Raw genomic sequence first — 19,807 nt, forward strand, 5'->3', positions numbered from 1 at the left:
CATTTCTCTTCCTATACTTAGTTTCTACTAATTCATACAATGCTGACTGAAACATCAGTCTGACTGAGTTAAATATCAACTGGCTAAGTCAGGTGTAAGCTTTACTGTGCCAACAGGCATGTTGGAAGGGTTTCAAAACTGCAGGTGGGGGTGAAATGATCTGATAAATATCAACATCTCTGCACAAATGAATTAACACTCCAAAGGGAGGTCAGAAGGGTCTCTCCCCGGAGAAACATTTGTGTGTAAAAATGTACACTTTGGAAATAAATTCAGAACAGGCTATGCAACATCAGGAGCATACCCAAGGGTTTTATAGTGGACAGCCTCTGAATAATAACCCCCTTCCTCTTTTGAAAGCAACATTTATTAAAAGGGGGATTCAGGAGAGTCCCCCTGGAATTTTCTTAATGGTGCAATTTAGGATTCCATTCTGCGCTCTTGCATAAGGAAGAAGGGAAGCTCCAAATGCCAAACAAACTCACATGAAGTGCAGTTACAGGAATTTTCTAGGTTTTATCCTTACAAATAAGGAAAATAAACTCAGTGCAGCCTCTTGCAGGGAGACAAAGGGTCCAAACAAGGAGCAAATGCCCCTATGCCTGGAGAGCCTATGTTTGAGACTTCTAGTACCAAGCCAGGTCAAAAAGATGCTCAACTCATGTACTTAGATTGTAAACTCTCAGGGGCAGAGCCTATTTTTGTGTCTCAACACAAGAGGCCCCCAATTCCATGACTGCAATGCAAATATCAAATAATGACTTGTCAGTCACCCCAAATGTATGGAGAGGAAAGGAAACGAGCTGTTCCTGAGAGAGAAAAGGATTAGTCATGCAGTGTCCACACTAGAGACTTAGCAGAATTGCCCAAGAGAGGAGCTGGGCCAGAGCCAGTTACAGAAGAATCTATCACCAATAGCTTAATCTCCATATTTCCCAAGTAGTGGATGTAGCCAGCAGTATCCAATCCCAGGTGGATGAGAGTAACTAACCTTTAAGAGCTTATAGGCTCAGTTAAGTGTCACTGTGCCAGGGCTAAAAGGGTTTCTGGCTACTGGACATCTGGGTAGGTTGAACTCTGGAGTGGAGTATGTGCTAATGCCCTAAATTCCTGCTGCTAGGTATTTCCTCAGTCTCAGCCTCTGTAACTGCTGCTACCACCCTCCCTACTCATTGGACAGGAAACAGCAGGGACAGAAGACAGGCAGGTCAGGGTTGAACACAGCTCTAGTTTAGGGATATGAGTAGTTCCATTTTCCTGCCATTCATTCCTTGACTTCTCTTTGTAGAGTGCTAACACAGGTGCCTGTTGTGCTGTTCGTTCTTGGCATGTGGCTATTTTTCCTCCAGGACCTGGAAGGGATGGAGACCATCAATTCATTTTGCATGGCTCCATCAATGGACAGTGGGTGCTTCTAGTCACTACTATCCTAGACAGGATTCATAGTGACTCCACACCTCATTACCAAACCCTGGAGCCATCCATACTCTTCCTTTCTCAAACTGGGACTTGACAGTCAATGGTTTTAGAAGATAAAATGAACCTTAATCCAGTGTTAAATACACAATATAACAATGCAACTGTGCTTTGGTGTTCAAGTTATATCATGACTTCATCAAGTAACCTTTTACTACATATTATGGCTGGATAAGGAACTAATGCATGGACATGAGTTGATAGGCTATAATTTGTTTTCTAGGGGTGAATGTGGATTGAGAGAATATTCTGAAGTTAAAACTGTGACAATAAAGATTCCTCAAAAGAATTCCTAAGAAGATGAAGGAGCATGTTGTGCAGAACAGCATGTGATGCCACCCTCAATATTCCTTATGGGACCAGCACTCAGGAATAAAAAGTGTTGTTACGCAGTATATATTTAAGATATTAGGTTACAACATATATACCAGGCACATAATTGCATACAAAATGCAAACCAACTCTGTATTGTTTCATAGCACTCCACTGGGAACCCCCCCCTTTTTTGTAAATCAAATCGTGCAGCAAGAGTTAAAATTGCAATTGGATACTATTTAATAACTGTACCACTATAACTCTGTTAGTTACACACACAACAATCCTTTGCATACATATGCAAAAAAGGCAAGTTGTTTTAAATCATTTTCTCAAACAAGGCTGGATTGGGCTGATATTCTTATACGGTGCTTTGCTACAGATCTCATTTGGAGGCCACCATTTTAGCCATACACAACTGACCAAGTATCACTGATGTTCTTTAATAACCAAAAGTGAACTATTTTGAATTGGAGCCAGCTAGTATGGTACATTGGCAACTTTGCAATCAGCATGATATTTTGAAATGGTTAGATTTGGGGGAACTAATTTATTATATGAATTACTAAATTTGGAAGGATTCTAGTTAGCAATGAGGTTTGGTTTTCATGAACACACGGAGATGATCTGATATTCATAGTGCATCTTAACAGTTATTTTATGTCTTATTATAGGTACCAGTTCACATATAAGATTTTTATAAAGTTTTACCATCCTCACACAAGTGCGTGGCTGGATGGGCAGGAGATCCCAAAGGCTATATAGAACTAGTTCAGCTTTCTAGCCCTCCACCCCCTGCCGCGTGCCATGAAATATCTGCATAGACTGACTCTGCAGGCTCCTTGGCCAGCAAACGACTCGTGATTACAGCAGATGTTTCAACTTTGGCACGTTGGGAAACTGTGATGTACTCATTAGCGTTGGAAAAACCTGCCCGACAAGCTTGATTTTACAAAAAGGTGGCTTGCCATCCTCACCCTGCCAGTGAGCCCCAGAAAAGCTTAATTGCTGCTAGTGGACTTTTCATTGATTACACTTGTGTTTTGACACAGCATCAGAACAAGAGCAAGCCTATTTAAAAGTGAGACCTTTACAGTACAGTGCCACACCCGATGGTTCCAGAATCCCTCCTGATTCCCAGTTAACAAACTGAACATAAACTCATCAGTCTTTGTCTTTTTCTTCTTTCCATTTGCAGAGTAACACTCAAGAGCCAGTTTGGGGGGGTCTGGGGGGGCGGAGTGTTTTATGTTAACAACATTTATTTAACAGTACAGTAAATATCCTACTGTAGGTACATTATGTGGAGTGTAAGGACAGAATTATAGCCTCATGTGTTTAACAGTTTGTTTCCTAACTATAGGCCAAGGTGCTGAGCACTCTGGGCCCAATCCAGCAAATCATTTAGGCACTTACTTAACTTTTACATATTGACTTCGGAGGGGTACGCCTGTGGGTGAAGTTAAGCCTGTCCTTAAATGCTTTGCTGAGTCAGGACCCAAGTGCCCAGCATCTTCCGGCACTGAACCCCAAATGCATTTTGTATTTATAATTCATGCCATTTCCTGTGTGTGGTTTTTATGTACTATGTAACATGCTGTTATTCACAAGTGACAGTACATTCACAAACAGAGCTGAAACCAAGTATTCCTGAGTTGTTACATGTGAATGTCATGTACTCCTACTGTAGCTATGCCAGAGTAAAATAAACATACAGCAAATAACAAATTAGTTATCTTTTTAACTGCAGTATAAAATGTGAAGAAGGAGATTTTATTTCTTTTCTGCTATTTACTTAAAAACAAAACAAAAACAAAAAAAGAAAAGAAACCTGTGCTAGCAATAAGCATTTATATTGTGTATTCTTCTGTATTATTTGTGTGTTTTGTATGTCTCTGTGTTATTTCAATTAAATTCAGGTAAATAATATACAGCGCCATTCCCCCCTCTCCCCCCCCACAACTTTTGTCACTGTTGCTACATTTGACGTACATGAGTTTGTGAAAACACTTTTTTGAACAATGTACCATCTGCATGTAGTCAACAAAACATTTTTTCCAATCCCTGCAAGCCTTTGTTACAGTTTATCATGTATATAGTTATGTTATTAAAAAAAGTAAAAGGATATGAAATATTTTCTATGAAGTTTTCCATTAAAAAGGTTTAGAGAAAGATTTTGTAGCCTGCGAGAGTTCTTTGTTGTTGATGGAGCCAGGAGGGAAAAAAGCATTACATTAGTGAAGGGACTGCTCTCACAGTAGCTTTATTTTCATTTGCAAAAGTGAATGAAGTAAATGGCCAATTATGTTTTTTGGAATATTTTTGCAGCTGTATAGAAAAAAAACCCTGTGAATTGTGGATCCAGGTCACAGCCAAAGTTCATCCTCGCCCTCTGTGCTCATAAAGTTTAGCTATCAGTGACAGTCTGAAATCATTTGAACCAGTGGGGCATCCTTGCAAACTGTTGCATCGCAGCTTGAGTTTTGGATAAAGTTTTTAAAAAAATGATGATGGCTTTACTTTCCCAATGAGTCACAGATACAAATAAATTAACACCACAATCACTTATGGACTGATATTCCATTGGCCTTTAGTCTCTAAAGCCAAAAAGGGGCAGTTTGAATGTCACAGCACTTCACAAGCAGTAGAATTTGCATTCTATGGTATGTACAACTCCCCCACAAACAATTGGACAATCCCTTAAATTCCTCACATATTTCATTGCCCAGACCAGTGCCCATGTTTTGAAAAATTGCCTATTTTGCTAAGATAAAATAGATATGGTTACATCACTTGGCTTGGCAGAATTCAATTTTTGTTTTTTTAAAAATAATTTTGATGTACCATATCAATTTTTTTAAGCTTTTTAATCAATTTAAATTTTCACATTTGTGCAAAATTATGGGGTTTAAGCATTTTTTTTTCAAAGCGATTTAAATTCACAGTTGTGGGAAATTCCAGGGAGGAGGTCAGACAATAATTACTTAATCTCACAGTAGATATTAAGAGTCAACAAGTTAAAAATTTAACTGTTAAAACACAAATTGTCAACATCACATATCAACAGCTATAAAGTAATGATCCTTAACTCAAATGGTAGCAAGTTTGCAAGCAGCATTTTTCTTACTCTACCTAGCTGTAAATTTTTATCATGATCAATGGAAATATTTTTTCAGTTTGTGTGTGTACAATGAAATCGACATTTCCTGACATTGAGCAATAAAAATTGAATCCCTCCACACCTAACAATTGAGAATACGTAGACTAAACAGAAAATACTGGGGTAATGTGATTTATTTAAATACATTTTTAAGAGTGACCATTATACACAGGGAACCTCTAATAGGATAGGAAAAGAGGAACCACTTGATGGGGAAGTTGTTTTATTGGAATAACAACTAAATTGCAATATGAGAGAAAAGGACACAGTTATTGACACATACTGGGAATCAGGAATGTTTTTAAATGTTGCAGGGCTTCATTTCCACTTACTTCAGTAGGTAACCTGCAATAAGTTCCCATGGACATACATATGGACAGTCAACACTTTCCGCTGTATCTCCGTATTGATGTGTGTTCTGTTAAGCTAACTAGAGCAGCGTTCTGACTGCACTGTGCAGCCACAAATTGCTCACACAAGCAATGGAAAGTTGGTGTAAAGAAAAACAGAGTAGGGCCCAATCCTGTACCACTGATACCAATGGAAGTTTTGCCATTCGACATCACTGTGTGAAGAATCCAGTCCATGTAGCCCTTAATTAAAACAAGCTAAACTAACAAATGCCAAATGAGTATGGGTGCCTGCCAGAACAGTGAGAGTAAACACATTACCACACATACTATACTGCAGAAATGCTTAGTTTTAAAAGCTGTGCAGTCAGAATTTGGAAATGATTTTAGCATTTCCATGCACAGATCTTTGGGAGGAGGCTATAAGATGAGGAACGCATACTCCCCCCTGCCCCTCCCCGAGGTTTCCACACACACTAACTGAGTGGTGACAATATTTTAATAGACGTGACAATTTTAACAATGCACTGTTAGTATGTATATAGACGGTATCTAGCACTAAGACAGTCCCTGTCTCAAAGAGCTTAAATCGCTAAAGGGGAAATGGTGCCACAGCAAGATGAAGTGACTGCCCTAAGGACACAGCAGCAAATCAGCGGCTGAGCTGAGAACAGGTCTCCTGAGCGATGAAGAGGGACCTTAGAGAGGGGGAAAACCATATGGAGAAAGATTTTTTTTTTAATAAAAGCTAAATATGTTTAGCATGGCAGACATAAAACCATGAATAAATACTTGAAGGACGTAACCACTGCAAAGGGAGAGGAATTACGTGGTGCACATAGGGGTCTATGTAGGAATGATTTAGTCTGACTACCAGCACGTATTTTCTAAAGAGTGAACTGCAGGCTCCTGTGGATTGCCTCCCAAGGAAGAGCATGGAAGCCCCAGCACAGGCCTTTTAAAACTGACCTGGAGTATTGCATTGGACAATGTACAATATGGGAGAAACCTCAGCTGGCAGGGAGGGGAACTGGCCAGACTAGCCAGCATCTCTAACTTAATTTCATTCTTTACATTTGTGCACCCCATCACCCACACTAGAAGGTAAGCTATCTCTGAGCATGCCACCTAAGTAGCCACTATAGTGTATTTCATAGGCCTGATTCACTTTGGACTCACAGCTGTATACATCCACTGAAGCCACTGATGTAACGTTGGCCTAAGTGAAGAACCAGGACCACTGTTTACATCATCTTTATATCTGGCATTTACACTGATATTTGTAGTGTTATGTAACATGTAAATCAAAAGTTAAGTGATACAAAACTACCCTGTGCATTATACTATGATCAGCTGCTCCCATGTGAGGCTGTGACTCGGGCACTGCCAAGCAACAAACAAAAAAAAAGTACTTGTCCACATTTCAGCTGCTGTTTCCAAACACATTGTTTCTGTTGTGCTGGAGTCTTAGTTGTGACACTAGCTATAATGCCCAAGGGTTCTTGCTGGTGACATTCTGGGTGGGTAAAGGACAAATGAAGTTTGTATCACTAATATAGTTCCCAGAATGTTGTTGTAACTTTCCTGTTTGCTGTTAATTAAAAATACTGTGCTATTTTGAGGCTGCGTTTCATGTGCACAGCTTCCCTAATGGGGCCTGCTAAATAAACCTGGGTTTTGCAATAGACAACCTCACCAGGCAGGAGTTGCTGAAGAGGCTGTGCGTGTCGCCTGCTGCAGCATTCTGAAAGAGTGTTTGTGCTGCTGGCAGGCAGTGTGTTGCCAGGATAGCTCACACATAATGCATTTGCACATCAAATGAAGCTGGCCTGCTCTAAGAGCATGGGAAAGGCCTGTGTGGAACGGCATGTGTCCTACTTCCTAAACATGTATATTTTACACTTTGCACTTGGTTATTGGCCAGATTTAAAGTACTGCAAGTTCCGCTAAGCTTGTCGTTTTGCCTTTGAAGTGGAACTGTTTGGATAATGTTTCCTTTGGCCATTTATCTATGTAGCAAAGCTGGAACCAAAAACCCAGCTGTATTGGCCACTTTAAATGTGAGATCCTTTTAAAGTATCAAGAAAACATAGACAAAATTTGACTATTTTTCAAGACCTTGCTTAGCCACCGTCCTTTACCCCTGCCAATAGCCTGGTGTTATTACCAAATGTGCTTATAGCAACTCATTTCTAATGTGGCTTTTCCTGCTGTTTGGAAAAGTGCACAGCTGCATGCAGATTTCAGACAGAAATTGAAACCAGAAAGACAGTTGTGTGCAGCATGACAAATTTGCTGCCCTACAAAACTGAAACAAAACAGATTCCATTGACTCCCCCAACAAATGGAAAAGGTGGCAGTGGGTGAGCCTCCCCACGTTTTGTTTGACCCAATTGAATCTACGAGATGGGGCTGGAATTCTCAAGAGAGCATGATGTCTCATGAGGTTTCTGCTACTTCCTGCTTTGAGTTGGGCCAAAATATGATAGAAATAGCCTTTCTCTCAGTCTTTTGGCACTTTTGTTCCATTCCCAACTGTAACCCAGCAGTACAGAGTGTGGCAAACAATAATTAATAATACACAGAAAGTTAGCCATGGGTATTTGAACCTCACAAAGGTTCAGTGTAAGTTTTAAATGAAGAGAGGATGGCAGGGAACTGTAAAGCAAACATTTTACTTTCAGGAAATTACATACTGGGGACTATGACCAGAGCATTTGTATTGTATCTGTTGGGCTAGACACTGAACTGGGGCACACAGTTAGAATGCGGCTCTTTTCTGCTTACTTCATGACTAGGGCTTTTAGGGCATATTTTGATAATAAACTGATGTACACCTAACTCAGGCCATGACAGCTGGGGGAATAATCACGTTGCCAATTCTGTTACTCTCAGACACACAAAGGTCTAGCAGAGCCATCACGTAGCCTTCAGCCATATTTCTCTACAATCGTCAGTAATTATGTCGAAATATTGTTTAGAGCTAGCCTTGCAATCTAATTTGGGAGCAATGTATAGCGCTTTCCACCGAAGGTTACACAGTCTCTCCATTCACAGAGTTATGCCTCTAATATCATCCACATGAACATCATCTACCAGTATTGCATGGAACCTAGTACTCCAGGAGTGGAGTCTCCCCCAATGTTGCAGTTAAAAACTCTCTCCATGACAGGTCACTGTCTGACTTTGGAACTCCACAGGTCCTGCCCACACTGCAGTCGCCTTCCAAGGAGAACCCTCTTTTGCCAAGCAAACCTCCATTTTGAGAAAAGCAACAAGAGTGCCACTGGTACCATAGGATTTATGGGAATTTGATCTGTTCCCTCCCCTGGGCTCTCAGAAGGCCTTTCCAAATCTCTTAAGTGCCCCTACTTCAGAATGTTGTACTAGGAACCGTGCAATTGGAATCCGGCTCTCCCTCTCCTACTCAAAAAGACAGGCATTGAAGCCTATTTTTAAGCATGCTGCCTCCTGCCCCCACGCCAGTCAGCGTGGGCTGTGGCTTGAAATCTAACATTATGGGCCAAATGTTTTAAGATCATTTCCTATTCAGGTGCACTAGATGTCACACCTTAATACAGACAGGCTGGTTTAGGGTTGCCAGGCATCTGGTTTTTATCTGGAACGCCCTGTCGAAAAGGACTGGGCTGCTAAAAGGCCAGTTGGCAGCGCAGTGGGGGTAAGGCAGGAGGCGTCTGCAGGGACGGCGCCTATGGGCAGAGCCCCCAAGCTCCCCCACCCCCAGTAATCCTTCCAGACATGTTTTAGCCACCTGAGGTAAATGCTGCCTGGCCAGAGCCTGCACCCTGAACGCCCTCAACCCCTTTCCGTAGGTTGGAACCCCATCCCGCACCCTAACTCCCTCCAGAGCCCACACCCCTCACCCCTGCCCAGTGGCGTAGCCAGGTTTTCAGTGTAAGGGGAGCAAACATAAAAAAGGCGCCCTCCCTTGGCTCCTCCTCTGGCCATGCTCCCTTGGCTCCTCCCGTTTCCCCCTCAAATTAACCCTGGGACCAGTTCAGGACTCCTGCAGGCTTCCCGGGGGTGCGGATACCGCCCCCCGCCGTCTGTCCGCGGTCCCGGGAGAGTCTTTCCTGCCCAGCGCGCTCTGCAGGTATCCCCCACCGGGCTGTGCCACCCGGCTCCACCCACAGGGTCCCGTCACCCCCCACCCCAGATAGTCAGACCCCCCAGTACAAGGCACCGGATTCCCCTGCTCCTGCCGCTCACCTTCCCTCCTGCACCGCCACCTGTCATCGGCCTGCTCCTGGCGCTCGGCGCGCTCCATGCAGGCTCACCAGCCAGGCGGCCTTAAAGGCGCAGGGGCCTTTTCGCATCCCTCTCGCCTGCCACATTAGCAAGGGGTTGGGGGGGTGGGGAGCACTTGGCTGCCGAGCCCTGAGCCAAGGAGCTGGCCCCCTCGCTCCTCTGGCCGTGTCTGCTGCCCCCCCGCATGGCTCCTCCAGCTGTGCTGTTGGCAGCGCCGGCTGGCAGGCACCACTTCCGCGGCTGCCGCCCTGAGGGGAAGCAGCAGCTTCTGCTGAATCCTGCTAGCTACGCTACTGCCCCTGCCCCAGCCCTGAGCCCCCTCCTGCACTCCGAACCCTTTGGCCCCAGCCTGGAACCCTCTTCTGCACCCTAGCCTGGAACCCCCTTCTGCACCCGAAACCTCTCATCCCCAGCCTCATGCCAGAGCATGCACCCCCCAGCCGGAGCCCTCACCCCGCCCCAGACCTCAACCCCTTGCCCCAGACCACAGTCCCCTCTCCCGCACCCTGAACCCCTCATTTGTGGCCTCACCATGGAGCATGGACCCATAGCTGGAGCCTTCACCCTGCCTCCCGCACCTAAATCCCCTGCCCCAGCCCTGTGCCTCCTCCTGCACTCCGAACCCCTTGGCCCCAGCCTGGTGCCCCCTTCTGCCACCCAAAACCCCTCATCCCTGGCCTCACCCCAGAGCATGCACACACACCCCAGCCAGAGCCCTCACCCCCTTCACACACACCTCAACCCCCTGCCCCAGACCACAGTCCCCTCCTGCAACCTGAACCCCTCATCTGTGTCCTCACCACGGAGCATGGACCCATAGCTGGAGTCCTCACCCTCCTCCCATACCTCAACCCCCTACCCCAGACCAGAGTCCCCCTTCTCGTACCCAGAACCCCTCATTTGTGGCCAACCACGGAGCATGGACCCATAGCTGGAGCCTTCACCCTGCCTCCCGCACCTCAACCCCCTGCCCCAGCCCAGAGTCCCCCTCCCGCACCCAGAACCCCTCATTTGTGGCCAACCACGGAGCATGCACCCATAGCTGGAGCACTCACTCCCATCCCACCCTCCTGTCCCAGCCCAGTGAAAGTGAGCGAGGGTGGGGGAGAGAGAGCAACAGAGGGATGGGAAATGGAGAGAGCAGGGAGTGGGCCCTCGGAGAAGCAGTGGGGTAGGGGCAGGGCCTTGGGGAAGGGCAGGCAGAGGGCGTGGCAAGGGTTTTCGGTTTTGCGTTATTAGAAAGCTGGCAACCTTAGGCTGGGTACTAGCTAAGATAAAAGTCTGCACTTGTGAGTAGTTTACATTTTAAAACAGAACATCCTGAGCTCTTCCTCGGAGTTTTTGGCACTGAGGCTCTTTCAGTTGCACTCCTCAGTAGACCAGCAACAAATAGTGGCATGCTCTGTTTTCACAATGTCCAGTCTGGGAAGAGTAATTACCAGTTAGCCTTATAATGTGAAGCTTCAAACATTCAGGGCTCCATCCTTATTAAGACAGAACTCCTACTAAGGACTGCAGACTCTGGCCCTAAATGCTTGTCCACGTTATGTTGCAAGTTACTCGCGGCTTGGGGATTCCAGCGGGTTCAAGAGCCTTCACTGTGCCTGCATTGTGCTTGTAATTTTTTAAAAATGCGGATAAAAGAAATATATTTCCCCTTAATGTTACTTGTTTCCTTTGTGTGTGTGTAATGCAGCATCACAGCAATAAAACAACGTCCTCCCAAATGCTGTAATCTCAGCATTTTGTAAACATAACACAAAACTATTACTGCATCAATTAATAGTAAGCAACTTTTTGACACAGTATTAAGTAACACAAATACTAATGCAGCCAGTCTGCATGGTATGATCTGAATGGTGTGCCTAGCCAGTCAGACACGCACAAAGAAAAACAAACTGATGGCTAGTTTCCCAGTACCTCATTTTCATGGTTCTGGGAGAAAATGGATTTGTCCCCTTTTTTTTCCTCTAATGTTCATTTTTAAAGATTATTTTTCTCTGTTCTATTCAACAATTTCTTCCTCTTGTGCTTGTGCTCGACAGATACTTGCTCAGAGCTATGTTCAGTAACAACTTTAGCTAGTTTACACATTGAAACAGCACATATAAAGTTGTGCTAGCCTGGAGGCCCCAATTTTGCAAGACACTTATGTGCATGTTTAATCTGAAACATGATTAAATCCATCCTTATTCAGCAAAGAATTTTAGCAGATGCTTAACTCCAGTATGCAGACTGGCACCGCTAGCATCTTTTTTTGCCTGTTAGCCTTAGGCAAAGTGGTGAGTAGAGGTGGTTGGGAATTTTTTGATTGAAAGTTTTTGAAGAAAAGTGTTGATTTGTTGAGACTGAAGCTGTTAACAAATCAGGGTTGTGGTTTTGAAAAATTTCCCGATTAAAACAATAATGTTGAGAATTTTTTTTCAAAGTTATCCAAACTTTTTTTTTCTGACTTTTTTTCAAAAGGAAACAATTCAATTTTTTCTGGTTCTAAATGACTTGATTTTTTTTTAACGTTTAGCTTAAATTTCAAAACATAAACATTGAAACAAAATGTTTTTAAATTACTGGAACTAAACACTTCATTTTTTCAGTTCATGAGTATTTTCACGCTTGCCTTTCCATCCAAGTTCGAAATGGGAAAACCTTTCAAACTCTCAAAAGTATTCCTGGGCCAGGCAAACCATTTCCTGCCCAGCTCTAGTGGTGAGCACCCTCCTTGGCCACTCACCTTTGGGCAAAAACTGGTCAACTGCTCCTCTTCAGGTTTGGGAAACTTGGAACTCAGTGAACAGACAGGACAAGGCTGGGGAACATAACAGAGCTTTCGTGAAGAGTTTCAGTTCACTAGAGTTCAGTAAACCAGGGTTTTGCGCCACTAAAAATTCACACATTAATACACTGGAAATGACTGTTCTAACTTCTCATTTTTTTCCCCAGTTCTAGCTATCAAGTGTCATACGTTGTCATCTATCCTTGCCAGGAAATTAGACAGTGGTGAAGGTGCTATAGTCACAACACATCATTCAAAAATATTGTTGTAACCTTTAAAAATAACCACCCACAAGACAGGCTAGATCCCCACATACAATCCAACTTTTTCCTGTTTTTGAAGGTGATTAAAGTTCTGGAAGACATGCTTGTTTACATTAGCTTGAGTCACACACTATCTCCCTACAGATGTTATTAGCTGAGCAATGTGCAGATGCTGCTAATTCAGTGAAGAACCTGATGAATCAAATTCAACCTGAAGAGTATTTATGAAAACATTTCCCTTTATATTAGAACCCAAGCTGCACAACCTGGATCTAGGTCCAAAATTCCACAGTGTGAGAGTGTTCAGATCTGGAGAATTTGGTTCAGCCAACTATCTGTGTAAGGGTCATTCATGAAGTCCAGATCTGGATTGGAAGTTTCCCCAGTATTCAGAGGTGTGCAGATCCTGAGCTGGGCCCTTCTCTAGCTAGTGTGGCATGTGATTATCACTGTCCAGAAACAGAAGTAACAGAACTAATTAACCAAGTTTACTAGCACAGAAGTAGTCAATACTATGAAGCAAATGCAACATTATGAAGCAATTTATTTGAATGGATGACTTTTTTTTCTTCTCTTTTGCAGTATCTCTGTCTATGTTTTATGCTCCCGTGGCCTTCAGAGCATACGAAATACATGAATTAGCTATGGTATTATTTGTATTAGGGTTGTGCCTAACGCCCCACCAAAGACTAGGCCCCATTGTGCTAGGTGCTCTAAAACATAGTAGAAATAGTCCATGCATTGAAGAGCATATAAGGTAAATAGGCAAGCCAGAAAAAGGGTAGGAAAAAGGAAATATTATTACCCCCATTTTACAGATGGGAAACTAAGGCCCAGCTCCTCAAAGGTATTTAGGCATCTAACTCCCTTTGAAATCCATAGCAGATAGGGCTGGTCTACACTACACAAGTAGGTTGACATAAGGCTGCTTACGTCAGCCTAATTATGTCAGTGTCTACACTACAGCCTTCCGCCTGCTAATCATGGACAGTGTGTAGCTCTGAAGTCAGCAAGATATTACTCTGTTATTCTGGACTGCACCCCTGACATCAGCCATACGGAACAAATGACTTTAATGGAGCGTTTTGTAACAACAGAACCTAGTGAAAATGTCCCTGCAATGGTGACTGTCAGAGAACATTTCTAGAATTTATTGATGATGATACTACAGGAGCTGGTATGACAAATGTACTTCTTAAAAAACTGGATGATACAGGAATTGCGATAGATGACATGAGAGGTCAGGGCTACAATAATAGTGCCAATATGAGAGGAAAGAACAGAGGAGTGCAGACATGGATCTGAGAGTTAAACCCTCAAGCTTTTTTGTCCCATGAAGTTCTCAATAATTGAACTTGGTGGTCAGTGATGTAGCATCGGCTTCTAGTGAGGCTGCTGAATTTCTTTATGTAATTCAAAGCATCTATGTAGTCTTCTCTGCATCAACTCATCGATGGCAAATTTTGAAGCAACATCTGGTAACATCCTTTCTGACACTGAAACCACTGAATGCCACACGATGGGAAAGTTGAGTGGAGGTGATAAAGCCTATCAACACCAAATTGGGAAGATAGATGATGCCATAGTTGCCATTATGGAGGATAATGCTATGACAGGAACTGTTCGTAGGAGAACAGTGGCAGAGGGAAATGGAATCACCAGAAACATACATAACTTCAAATTTCTGTGTGGCTTAGTGTTGTGGCATGACATACTGTTTGAAATAAATGTTGTAAGCAAGAGACTCCAAGGTGTTGACCTTGGTATATCTGGAGCAATGAATCAACTGGACAAAACAAAGTTATACCTACAGTCTTACCGGTCAGATGAGGGATTTCAAAACATTCTGAAGAGTGCACAGAAGTTGGCAGAGGAACTTCACACTGAAGCTATTTTCTCTCCCATTCAAGAACACAAGAGTCACCAAAGAAGACATTTTGATTCTAAGGCATGGGATAATCCCATAAGAGACCCCAAACAACAATTTAAAGTTGAATTCTTTAACCAGGTACAAGACTGTGCAATACAGTCAGTTGAACAACGTTTCACGCAGCTCAAGGAACACAGCAGTATAGTTGGGATGTTGTATGATATTCCAAAACTCCTCACTATACCTGAAGAAGACCTACACCAGCAATGCAGGGCTCTAGAGACGGTGCTGACACATGATGACATTCGCCATATTGATGCAAGTGATTTATGTGATGAACTGAAAGCCCTTTCAAGATAAATTTCAACAGGGCCAACTCCAAAGGCTGTTCTGGGATATATGTGCACAAATAAGATGACCACCCTCTTTCCAAATGCTTTTGTTGCTCTGCTCATACTTCTAACACTTCCTGTAACGTTTGCCAGTGGAGAACGCAGCTTCCCCAATCTGAAGTTAATAAAAACATATATATGCTCCACAATGACACCGTTGAGGTTGGTCAGCCTTGCAACCATTTCAATAGAACATGAGCTGGCCCATACTGTGGACCTTCAGCAAGAAGCAGTTCAAATCTTTGCAACCAAGAAGGCACGGAAAGCACCACTTTGATTATTCAAACAGATAAAAATGCCATTGTTTACTATGCAGACAAGAAAAGTTAACTTTCAAGTGCCTGAACAGCAAATGCAAGTGTTACTTAAAACTTTTGAACGAGGCATTTTAAGTTGTTAGTTCTCCTTTACGGGGGTAGGTAGCAGAGCAGTACCACGAGAGGAGTAGAACAGGAAGAAGGCTTTCAAAGTTTTGGCCTAAGTGAGGAGGAACGTGGGTGTCATTTGAGCTCCCCGTCTCAGGTGCCAAAATCTTGTGGGCCAGTCCTGCTTCCTGGGTTCATCAGTAATCTCCCTGGACTCCAAAGAAATTACTGATGAATCCAGAAAGCTGAGTAGTGAATACCGCCTCCTCAGCTACCCCAGAACCTGCATGGGGCATATCAAAAACTCAGGTTCTTCTTTGGGAAGAGACACTTCCATGCTGTGGCTTTTCCCAGGCAGCTTGGAGTCTGGGGAGGGGAAGTGCTCCTGTGGCTGGCCCAAGGCTCTTCTGAGTAAGTGGGGGGGCCTCCTCCCAGCAGGTGAGGGAGGGCTCGGGACAGGTGGTGGGTGGTTCGGCCAGGGCTCCTCTGGGAGGTGTGGGGGACTGGGTGCGGGGTTCAACACTGGGGCTTCAGCCAGCCTGGGGCTCCTCCAGCCAAGGAGGAGGCACTCAGAGCTCCTCCAGGCAGGGGGTGCTCATTGCTTCAGCCCCAGGGGGGCAGGAGGTCTCAGGGCTCCAGCTGCAGGGGGTGAGGAACTGTGGGGCTCTGGCCTGGGTGGGGATGCAGGCAGACGGGGCAGAGCCAGGGGCTAGCCTCCCCAAAGGGCAGCTCCACCCACTGCCCATGCGGCCAACATAAGTGCCCTGGTACACCCACATAATAACTTCATCTCTACCAGTGGCGTAAGGCTTATGTTTGTGTAGTTAGGATGACACAATGTCAGTGTAGATCAGGGTTCTCAAACTGGGGTTTGGGACCCCTCAGGGGGTCAGGAGGTTATTACATGGGGGGTCATGAGCTGTCAGCCTCCACCCCAAACCCTGCTTTACCACCAGCATTTATAATGCAGTTAAATATATAAAAAGTTCTCTTAATTTATAAGGGAGGGGTCGCACTCAGAGGCTTGCAATTTGAAAGGGGTTTGAGAATCACTGGCGTAGACACTGTGATCCTTATATTGTCTGTTGGATGTCTTGTCAGTTTCATGGCAGGAGCTGGACCACGTTGCCCATGGGATGAGTAGTCCTGGTGGCTTCCCCCCATTCCTGGTTGGGAACATGAAACAGAGTTGGGGGAGCAGCCTGCCAGGAGCCCAGGAGCCTGTAGGGCAGCTGGGCTCCTGGCAGGGAGCTGCCAATGGAGCTGAGAGACCAAGCTCTTAGGTCGGTGGAAGCGCTCCTGGTGAGGACACGCAGCACTGACCCAAGGAGGTAGTGTGGGCTGTGATGACTGTAAATCAGCCTAATATAGGGCGACTTACCTTTCTAGTGTAGACACGCCCTTAGTCACCTAAATATAGTTGAGGATCTGAGCCAGAGAGATTAAGTAATTTATCCAAGGTTACATAGGGAGTCTATGGCAAAATCAGGAGCTGAACTCGTCTCCCCTGATTCCTCAGTCTATGCATTCACCACAAGATCATTACTTCTCTCTGATAGTACCAGCTGTACAGGCTGAGGTTTAAGTCTATTTTAAGACAAAGTATAGCCAATACACATGCACGCTCATATACACTTCCCCCCACCCCCGATCCCGCAGCCATTGCACCTGGAAATACTATAGACGTAAGTGGGAATTTCATGTGCCTGAAGAACTGCAAGAGCAGATTGTAAAAAGTTTTCATTTTTGACATACCAAATGGGGAAAAAAACCCTTGTAACACTTTAAGACTAAAGACTATTTAAGAGATTGTGTCTGATACTCAAGTAAGTAATGGCCTGAAGACAAATCCCCTACTAGTAGCCACAGCAGATATTCATTTTACATTTTACTCAATATAGGATCTCTTAGCTAATAAATAATAACATGAAGCTTCACCAAGGCCTAGTTTTGGAGAAATTATCTTTTCAGCACTTGTATCAATTTACTGCAGTTTAGTTCAGTTGTTTCCTGTTTCTCAGAAGCCAGTTGGCTTCTTCCTTAGTTGGAAGTGACAGCAATTTAAAAATAACATATTTTGTTTTTATTTTACACATATGCACCCATATTTTGGTCACAATTTTTAAACATGAATGCCTAAAATTAGGAACCTAGCCCCCATTTACACACCTAAATCAGCGGCTTGATTTTCAGAGGCATAGGGCATCGTTAGCCCCACATTGCTTTTAGTGGGAACTGCAAATGTTCAACACCTCTGAAAGTCAAACCACTTATTTGGATGCCTAAATAGTGGCGAAGAGCCTCAATGCAAGAAAGCACTTCAGCATGTGCTTAACTTTAAGCATGTGCTTAATTCCATTTGATTTTAAATAGGGATGCTTTTCTGAAATGGATCCTAGGCGCCTGACTTTAGGCACCCTATTGTTTAAATTTTGGCTTTAGGCTAGATTCATTCTGATTACTTACAATGCTTATCTTCTTTGGTCAAGAGCATTTTATCATAGCAACTTTCAAATAACAGTTTGCTAAAGCTTCCTGGGTCATTCTAAACTACAACTGATGTAATCTTATTACAACTCACAGTGTGAATCTTGAGGCATTTCAGGAAAGCCACAAAATTCCAAATTTCTGATGGCCCCAGGACAGAGGCACAGGAAGAACTAACTGAAGGACTACGCACTCTCTTTATTACATTTGTAATGGTTAGTCTAACAAACTGCATTTTTAAAGGAAAAAGAACTATTGATGGAAGTTCTATACAATATATCTGTTATAGACTGAAAAGGTACATCTCTCTCTCTATATGGAAACGTCTGTTGTTGAAAGATCACACAGCCTATCCAATTTATACAACAATTAGTCTCCAAAAATGTGCAGAATAACTTTATTTTAAAACCTTGTTGAAATACTTCTGATTGGCTGCTTTGGTGGATTAGACCCAAATTAACAGTGCACACAGGCCCCCTTGCACATACCCTGCTGCAAATACTCCACTTGCACACAGTCTTTGGCCCTTAGACACTGCAGTGCTGACCATTGCAACGCTTAACTCTGAGGCACCCGGTTGCCCAATGGAATTCACAGCCCTGAGTTAGGCACCCAGTTAGGCACCCATGCACTGTATGGAGAGAGTTCGGTGCCTGAGTAAGAGATTCACAAAAGGCAGTAAGCTGAGCAGAAACCTGCCTAAACTAGCCTGAGGTGATATGCAGAGGCAAGGGGTGGAGCTTAGGGCAGAGCTTCTCAAAGGTACGCAAGGTGCCTAACCCCATTGATCTGGGTCTTAGGGTACCTGCCTGACAGGCCTGAGGTATGCACCTCTCTCTGTTTGGGATTCTCAGCTGTGAGCCCTCCTCTGGAGTTAGGCACTTAAAACAAATCACCCTTTTCTCATAAAATCAGAGAGAATGAGGGAAAGACTCCTACTCTGGTAGAGGTAATAACCCTTTCACTTACAAACCCATATTTCCTGCCTCCTTGTTTTGTACAACTGAGCAGCCTCCTGGAGAGCCATAAATGCACGGCAAATCCCAAAGGTTCTTGTACTTATGAGACTGCTCCAGAACCAACAATGATTTTAAAATCAATAGATGCTAATGATATTTTTTAACTTATGGTACTTGTAATACATACAGATAAAGGCAGCAAGGAAGATGGGGCATGGGCTATTGTGGAAAAGCTTTTCCTTTGTCCCAGAAGACCTAAGAGGTACTGAATATATCACGGAAGTGCTTAACTTCTGAGGGGACTTTTAGGGAAACTGAGCAAGGCATGATATTTTTCACTCCCCCTTTTATTCTTTATAACCTTTGTACTGACCCATTCTATAACCCCTGCCCCTACTTCTATAGGGTGACCAGATGTCCTGATTTTATATGGACAGTTCCGATATTTGGGACTTTTTTTAATATGGGCTCCTATTACCCCCACCCCCTGTCCCAATTTTTCACATTTGCTATCTGGTCAGCCTACTTCTGTCTCAACTTGAAGGCCACCCAGGAACAGGAGACTCTATGGCTAGGTCTACACTGGGGCAGTGGGCAATCTAAGATATGCAAGTTCAGCTACACGAATAGCATAGCTGAAATTGGCGTATCTTAGGTCGATTTACCTGGCCATGAGGAAGGCAACGAGTCGACTGCTGCTACTCCCCTGTCGACTCCACTTCCGCCTCTCACCGCGGTGGAGTTCCGGAGTTGACGGCGGAGTGATTGGGGATCGATTTTATCGCGTCTGCACTAGATGCAATAAATCAATCCCTGATAGATGGATCATCACCCGCTGATCTGGCGGGTAGCGTAGACATGCCCTATAGTGACCATAGTCAATGCTACCCGGCTGGCTATTAATGGAAAGGGTTACGTGGCACACGGCAGCTGTAGCTAATCTGAGCTGGCAATGTTTGGTAGTTTTGCTGTATAACTGTTTACATCTAGAAGTAGAAAAAAGAGTCACACTAGTCAGGGAAATGCCTATTTCCACATAAAATATTATTCATAGGAGACAGTATATAATAGTTCTCTTTGACCAGCCTGGCAAATGACATCAGAAAGGTTAAATAGTGGCATCCAGAC

At 44.0% G+C, this 19,807-nt stretch overlaps 1 protein-coding gene across 3 annotated transcripts in view; it reads left to right on the forward strand.

Moving 5' to 3' along the window:
* The window catches only part of ALDH1A2 (aldehyde dehydrogenase 1 family member A2), a 75,195-nt gene extending 71,230 nt beyond the window's left edge, over positions 1–3,965 (forward strand). For all 3 annotated transcript variants that reach the window (XM_050967983.1, XM_050967982.1, XM_050967981.1), the window contains exon 13: positions 1,700–3,965. In XM_050967983.1, the coding sequence (XP_050823940.1) occupies positions 1,700–1,772 (73 nt within the window). In that variant the 3' untranslated portion in view covers positions 1,773–3,965. The remainder of the gene's footprint in view (positions 1–1,699) is intronic.
* The last annotated feature ends 15,842 nt before the right edge of the window (positions 3,966–19,807 follow it).

Source organism: Gopherus flavomarginatus, chromosome 9 (assembly GCF_025201925.1).
Source record: "Gopherus flavomarginatus isolate rGopFla2 chromosome 9, rGopFla2.mat.asm, whole genome shotgun sequence".
In the NCBI taxonomy this organism is placed as follows: domain Eukaryota; kingdom Metazoa; phylum Chordata; order Testudines; family Testudinidae; genus Gopherus; species Gopherus flavomarginatus.